We start from the raw sequence: 8,111 nt of genomic DNA, 5'->3' as shown, positions 1-8,111 counted from the left end.
CTATACAACACTTAAAAACAACCTCTATCTTTCTATTTTTTTTTAACCGAATAGGTCTCCGTTAGGTATAAATTATACAAGAAACAAGATTTTAGTTTTGCATAATCTTCCTATTATGATAAAGAATATGTTTATTCTACTTTTGCATGTGTCATTTTATGAGGCCTCCTAATTAATATCATGCCACTTGTCAACCTACTAATTCTTCATTTCAAATTTTAGATCTTAAATTTTCTCAATCTAATTACATTATATTAATAATACTAGTTGTGAAACTCGTATATTATACAGGTTAATTAAAACATAATGTTAAATAGGAGCGATTAAATAAGAAATTTATTTGAATTTGAAATATAAAATAAGTGAAAATTATCAAATAAAAACATACAAAAAATAAATTAATTAAAATTATGTGTTTAATTGCTAGACCCGTTTACTAAACGAATTATTATAATAAAATGTTAAATATAGAGGTTTAAAGTGTAAATTTATTTGAAATTGAAATTAAAATTTCAAATTTCAAAATTGAAATTAATAATCATTATAATAGGTTTAATTTATAGAAACTAAATTAATGATATAATAGATATGAATAATAAAGTAATTAACAAGTAGAAAATAAATATATTTCAAATTTATAACAAAAAGACATGTGACCAATTAAATAAGAATTACAAGTAACAATAACATTTTTAATTATTAGGGTAGATTAAAAAAAATTAAAATTAAATTAATATATATTATAAAATCACCTATTTACTAAAATCAACAATTATAATTTTATATAACTAAAAAATATTTGTTAATTAATAACTTATTTAAAATAATTGATTAATAATTTTGAATTTTCAATATGAATGTTTAATTAATTTTGTAACCATATTTTCTACGGTTATAAATTAATTCGTATGAAAACATTTTGGAATATTTTTGTTCTACGAACAAAGACTAAGCTTTAAAATCTGATAAACAAATTAGTTGGTCAGCAGCTTAATTGTCGAGATTCTGTTTCTGCAAAATCACCTGAATTAAACATAATCTCAGGAATTATTTCTTATTAGGCAGGGTTATCAATTGCTATAAAGGGTAGATTATTTTCCAGTAATGCACTCATTTGCACAATCGTTTTTTTTTTTTTTTTTTTTTTTTTTTTTTTTTTTTTTTTTTTTTTCTTTCTGCAAAAAGCTAATTTGCTAATTTGCAACACATTCTTTGCAAATTGTATGCTATTTTTGATAAAAAATGTTAAACATGTTTATTTTGTGATAAAAACTTGATATGGAGTGATTTACTCTTAAATTTTAAATTTTTTATTAAGTTTTTTCTTCATCGACTTTTACCCTTCCCTGACGAACGATTGTACTTCGCCTCTGCGGTTGCTTCTGTCGATCTGCTGCTCTCTCGAGGTTTTGCTTCCTCTGTCTGTAATTATTTTTTGATCATCTTCCATCAGTATCCTCGTGTTTGGGGTTTAGGGTTTAAGATTTGTTTCTATTGCTTCGATTGTTTGGTATTAGTTCTCTGCTATGCACAAGTTATGTCATCTACATGTTTTCTTTCAAAAATGTTGATATTACTCATCTAAAATTTCTTTCTATTTACCCGAAGATGGTATGTTTTCTTTCTCTAGTCAAGTCTGCGTTAATATGCTCACCAACTGTTTGTTAAAATGTCTGAATGACAAAATGCTTCAAATAGACTTCATTAAAAAGCAAAAACCAACCGGTAATGCAGTAGTAAATTGTCTCTGCAAATTTTCAACTTTATAAATTAAGAATCGACATGCTGCTATCATTTTCTGTACATTCTATTGACTCTTGAATGTGCTGATCTTTTGAAATTTCCATTTCCAGCTCATAAAGATGATGCCATTTAAGGAGTTAGTGGAAGCTTTGCGTTTTGGTTGCACCTCGTCATTTTGGAGAATGACCCTTCACTGGACATACTCCCTTGTATTTTCCTATATAAATCTGCTCACTCAAACCATGTTCACCCAGAAATCCGTATACCATCAATGTGTTGTTTCACCTCTACCTCCAATAACATCTGACAAACGTCTACCAATCTGCATCATCACTGGTGTAAGTCAAGTTGCAAACCCCTTAATAAAATGTTAAATTGCAGAAATTATTCAATCAACCCCAATGTTCCCCAAAACATCTGTATGAAATCTGAACTTGCTAAAAGGTATATCATTAACACATGTTGTGATGTGTAATATAGGCAACATCTGGGTTGGGTGCTGCAGCAGCTCTTGCTCTTTCAAAGAAAGGCTTCTATGTGGTTCTTGGTATGTTTATTGGGCCTGGCCCATTTCTCTTCTCTTAGCAAGTAGCAATTCTCACTCTTACTCTTTCTCTTTTTCTTTATCATGTGCCAAATATCAGAGATGTATATAACTGAAGTTTCGTTACATGAATGCAGCTGGAAGATCTTCTCATAAGTTATCAAAGGTATATATTGCATTCAGATTTCAGAATCAGAAACTTCTTATGATATGTAATGTATCATCTTCAAATATGATACTTGTAGTCAACTCAACTTCTTGTTTGACTCTATGACAGGTTATGTCTGACATTAGAAGTCAAAGTGAAGAAGAGGTGCAGCTTAAAGCTTTTGAAGTTGACACATCATCATTCTCATCAATAATGAGGTTCAAAGAATCACTTGAGCAGTGGCTTTTGGAGTCTGATATGCATCCTTCTATACAACTTCTGATAAATAATGCTGGGATATATGCACTAACAAGCAGACTCACTACAGAAGGCCATCATGATCAGTAAATCAGACGTTAAACCTTATGAAATGACCATTTTACCCCCATTTTGTCTTTTTCTTTTATACAATTTGTTTCTTTTGCTAGGATGATGGGGACCAATTACATTGGGCCATTCTCTCTTACACAAGTTTTACTCCCATTTCTAAAGAATAGTCCAGTTCCTTCTCGTGTTATTAATATCACATCCTTTACACATCGAAATGGTGAGTTTTTTTTTTTTTTTTTTTTTTTCTTTCAATCCTTTCAGTTACTTGAGGCTCATTCTGTTATCATCAAACATGTAGTAGAAAAAAGCATATAAGTTTTCTAATAGTTGCATGCTTTTTTTAGGTAAAAAATAATGTTTTTCCAAATAAGTTTGTTATTATTATTATATTAACGATGGATTTGCATGTTTCTCTTTTCTTCTCCAGTATCTAGTTTTCAGGCAGATAAGGAGACAGTTTCTGGCAAGTGCTTATCTAAATTTAAACACTACCCATGTGCTGAGATCTACGAGTACTCAAAATGTAAGCATCTTAAAAACCATCAGCTAAATGACATCTTTACCCCTTCATAACATCTTTACCCCTTCATAATTTCTCCAGTATGTATGTTGCTCTTTTCATATGAGCTCCATCGACAACTTCAAGGATCTGGATCTCAAGGAGTCTCAGTGATGTACGTGTTTGCAATCATTAACAAATATATAGATGAACTGGATTGCACTTTTTTTTTTTGGGACAAATTTACCCCTGATATATGTTTGATAACAATGTAGTGGTGTGGATCCTGGATTAGTGAAAACAAATATCATGCGAGAAGTACCATGGTGTATCAGGCAGCTTGCTTTTATTGTCCTGCAGTTTCTAGGCTTTCTGCAGTCACCTGAGCTTGGTGTCTCAGCTGTTATTGATGCCGCCCTTGCCCCTCCAGTAAGTTCTTTGAATTCTCTGGAATGGAATGGAATGTCTCATTCCATTGGAATGAAAAACACACACACACACACATTGAAAAGTTGAGAATTAATGGGAGATTATTTATTATTGAGTGCAGGAAACATCAGGATTATACTTTTTTGGTGGGAATGGTAGGACAGTTGAGTCTTCTGCATTATCTTACAACATGAAGCTTTCAAGGGAACTATGGGAAACATCTTGTGATATATTTCAAGATTCTCTGCTGAATTACAGTAAAGTATCAGTTTCTAGTGAGAAGGTTGATTGATGAATGAAAACTGGTACTACCACTTCTATATTTAGAAAGAAATGTCAGTGTTTCTGGAATATATATACATAACTTATGTTGGAAATAATATACCGATGGTTAATTGTTATGGAAACTTTGCTACCGTGTTCAAACTTTTATCAAGAACGTGTCCTTATATTTAGGGAGTTGATATTTCCACTTACTAAATTGATTCATCCACTTATATACTTTCATTTTTTTTTAAATCTCAAATTTATGTACAATATATGATATGCATAATAGGAAATTTCAAAGGGAAAACCCCATAAGAAAAACCGAGCTTATTATATCTTGTTGCACAAAAACAACATTATATTGTTTTTGTTTCTATTAAAACCAATGTGCTGTTTGTTTTTTTTAGACGAAATGTCTGCAGTCTTTTTTTTTTTTGAGACGAAATATCTGTAGTATGTGGATTATATATGGACTAAACGTCTACAGTATGCAAGAAGAAGACTGTTTGTTTTGGGAGTTAAAAGAAAAAAGATTCCAATGAAGGAATAAATTGATTAGTTCAAGTACATAATCTTTAACTTTACGATTTATAATATATTAAATCTCAAATATAAATTACAAATGCAAAAACATATATACAAATTATGGAGAAAATATAAAACCAAACAAACACAATGTAAAGTGGCTCACCGAATGAATTCGTTCATTAATCTTTAAAGCTAGATAATAAATGCCATTCAATTTACACTAATTTCTTCATAAATGATTTTGAATTTCTTATTATTATTATGTTTTTGTAAAAATAAGTTTTCGTATAAAATCATATATCTATATAACCAACCATGTTTACCATTTAATATTTTGCAACACATCCCATATAACGTATAAAATATACTTATGTCATTAAAAAATGAAAGAGTTTTTTTTAGGCTGCAAAATGTCTGAAGATGTTAGAAGACTCTAGTCCACATCTGCGCCAAGAAGAGGACGCACAAACATTTTTGGGTTTGCAGTCTTCTAAAAAACAACAGTTTGCGAAGGCTAATATCTGTGCGACGTAGACAAAAAAGATCAAGAAGATCCGCAGACAAAAAACAAACACCACCCAAACCTAGATTTATGCTGTGACTAGCAAACATACATATGAGAACCGTTCAGTCTTTTGGGCAAGACATGATATATACATGGGAGAATTCTAGAAAATATTCACTTATATGCTTAAATTTTCTTTTGTTTTCTTGTATTTATGTAAACCCTTAGACCATTGGGTCCGGGCATGTTACCACCCGTTATTGTCGATGTGGCAGTGCCTTAACGACGTGATAACGGGGTGAACACCCCTCCACCCGTTATGTGGTATGTCGTTGTCACGATAACGAGATGCAATGTGTTTGATTTCTTTGACTTTTCCAAATTCGACCGTTGGACGGTCAATTTTCACTAAAAAAAATTATTTTTATTTATCTATAAATACATACTCCTATCTTATTTTTAATCACTTTTTTCTTTTCTTTCCACACATTTTATAAAATTTCAATACTTCACAATAAAAAATGGATATGTTTGACTTGTCTAACAATGATGACGCTGATGATGATATGTTCGTTTTTATGATGTACCAGTAGTGCACGAACGTGCTACTACAACCACATTAAGCTCCTCTAATGACCAGGTGTGCAACGTTAAACAGAAATTGCAAAGGACCCCAACGTCTAGTTTACCAAGCAAGCAATTTCAAAAGAAGGTTTTGTTTGGGAAAAAATGTGTTTGTATGGATAGCCAACGCCTTGGAAAAAATGTATCTTTTCTTTCAACTTTTGTAATTTATAAATGCAACTTTTAGATGAAATAAATACCTTTTTTACCTATTAAATATATGTTTAAGTATAAAGTTTTCCAATTAAGATATGATGCTAGAGGTAAGTGAGGATTCATAGGGTTGCAGAAATGTGATGCGACAATTAAGCTTATGGCTATGGGGGAGTCGCTCGATTCTATTGACGATTATATGCGAATGTCTGAGAGAACTGCAAGAGAAAATTTGTATAGATTGGTGAGAGGTGTTGTCAAAACCTTCGGTGGCGTTTATATGCGCAAACCTTCGTTAAATGATATGCAACAACTGATAACATTGTCATATGATTATATCAAAGAGAAATAACAATGGTTCTCAGAGAAAAGCATAAAGACTACAAGGAATAAAGCAGATACAAATATTAGCTAGAAAGAAACCCTAATGGGCTAAAGACAAAAGGGCCCATAAACAAGCGAGCTAATAATATAGACTAACAACAACTATATGTGTCACATGAAGAAAGAAATTGTTTTCTGGGTATGCTTGGAAGCATTGAGTGCACACACTAGAACCGGAGAAATTGTCCCATGGGGTGGAAAGGACATGATGCAAGTGGTCATCATGGAACGTCTTCGTTGGTATTAGAGGCTATCGTTTCCTAAGATTTATGGATTTGACATGTTTTTTTTTTTGGGTTGCAGGTTCTATAATGACGTCAACGTTCTTGATTAGTCACCAATATTTGATGATCTTTTGTTATGAAAAGGCACCAAATGCTTCTTTCACAGTGAATGAAAATGAATATAAGTTTAGCTATTACCTTACAGATAGAATATATCCACCATATTCCACTTTAGTGAAGGCGTTTTGACACCTAGTAGAATCAAGAGAATTTTTTTCAAGAGAAGACAAGAAGGAGCATGTAATGATGTGGAACGTGTTTTTGGAGTTCTAAAATTGAAATGATCCATAGTTCAACATGCGACACTACCATATAAGTTAGACATCCTATGAGATATTTGTATGCATATATCATAATGCATAACATGATAATTAAAGATAAATGACGAAATATTGTGGAGTTTTGGCTACGAAGCCAAGATACGTGCAATTTCAACAAGGGACAACAAAATATTTACATAGAATTATTGATATTCAAGATGCACGAAAACACATGCAACTCCGAAAAGACTTAACATATTATATATACGATAGTAACAAGATGAATAATTTAGGGGGAAAATGTATTTTTTGTTTTTAAATGTTATTTGTTTTTTTGTTTTGAAATCAAGACTATCGTATTTTCTTCTTGTGTAACGTTGGTAATTTTTAAATGTTATGTTTATTTTAGGATTTATTTAAATAACATGTTTTATATATTATATTTTTTTTATAAGTATTTAAAAAACGAAAAAAGAAATAAATCAAAAGAAAATAGAAAAAAAATTATGGCATGGTAAATAATTAATGTTATAACATGTTGCCCATTTTCGCAATTTGTGTTATAACACCATCAGTGGCGTGACATATGAGGTGCCATTGTTTTGATGTGATAACACCATTAACATGTTGTCCACACCTAGTACCAAGTGTCAACTTTTTTTTTTCCCCCTATTTTTAGGCAAAGTGTGCTTGGCTTTAAAAATCATCTGACTTTAATAATGTTAATATTTATTAAGATCGTGTCGAAAATACAAGTCATTTTCTTTGTGAAATATGTTTATAAGATTAACTAGTATATTCCTTCCATATATTGTGGTGGGGCTTATCTGGAGTGTGGTGATTGTGGAAACACCGCCAACGGTTGGTGTTTTCTCCATGCAGTGGCCCACCGCTCAGTAGAAATCAATATTTTTATAATCGGTAGCTTGGAGAACTAGAAACGCCGATGAACTTTAAACTTGCGCCTAATCTGACTCAACCCCCATCGTTCAGTGTGCTACAATTTGCTAAAATGGGTTGATATCTACATTAATAGGCTAAAAAATATTGGACTTTTAGTATAGATACCTAGTATAACAACTTATAAAGAGAGTCCCTTAGGCATTTAGGGTTAGGGTCTGGGGTGGTCGTCCAACTTGCCTAGGCCCATGGACCTGATGGGTTTTATGCATAAGAAACATTCCTATGTGCTCATACAAACCCTAATGCTTGGATCTAGGTTTCACTATTGAACATGCTTTGATTCCAAGACTTACAAACCCTAATCTAGCATATTGACAACAAAATTAACATATAGAATCAGATCTAGATGTTTACCTCTTCAAGAGTTGGCTTAGATCTTCTCTTTCTTCTTCTTTTGAGCCTAGAGTCACAAATGCAACTCCTCTAATGGTTCACAAACCCCACAAGCAA

The 8,111-nt window shown here is 31.7% G+C and overlaps 1 protein-coding gene across 1 annotated transcript; it reads left to right on the top strand.

Annotated features, from left to right (window-relative positions):
- Positions 1–1,174: 1,174 nt before the first annotated feature.
- LOC145047314 (uncharacterized) lies at positions 1,175–4,094 on the top strand. Its single transcript, XM_078995568.1, has 10 exons — positions 1,175–1,406; positions 1,854–2,081; positions 2,224–2,290; positions 2,425–2,453; positions 2,565–2,779; positions 2,864–2,982; positions 3,193–3,288; positions 3,367–3,439; positions 3,540–3,693; positions 3,815–4,094. The coding sequence occupies exons 2-10, from the start codon at positions 1,863–1,865 to the stop codon at positions 3,983–3,985; spliced, it is 1,143 nt and encodes a 380-aa protein (XP_078851694.1). The 5' UTR covers positions 1,175–1,406; positions 1,854–1,862; the 3' UTR covers positions 3,986–4,094.
- Positions 4,095–8,111: the final 4,017 nt, after the last annotated feature.

The sequence above is a fragment of the Lactuca saligna genome, chromosome 5 (genome assembly GCF_052625555.1).
Source record: "Lactuca saligna cultivar CGN05327 chromosome 5, ASM5262555v1, whole genome shotgun sequence".
Taxonomy (NCBI): domain Eukaryota; kingdom Viridiplantae; phylum Streptophyta; class Magnoliopsida; order Asterales; family Asteraceae; genus Lactuca; species Lactuca saligna.
Note: the sequence above shows the minus strand (reverse complement) of the source record. Positions and strands in the feature narration are given on the sequence as shown.

Bases quoted from the DNA above. Each gene is read 5' to 3' on its own strand.
- LOC145047314 (XM_078995568.1), top strand. From the start codon at position 1,863: ATGATGCCATTTAAGGAGTTAGTGGAAGCTTTGCGTTTTGGTTGCACC. The intron at 2,291-2,424 runs GTATGTTTATTG...ACATGAATGCAG, and splicing joins AGGCTTCTATGTGGTTCTTG to CTGGAAGATCTTCTCATAAG. The intron at 2,780-2,863 runs GTAAATCAGACG...TTCTTTTGCTAG, and splicing joins ACAGAAGGCCATCATGATCA to GATGATGGGGACCAATTACA.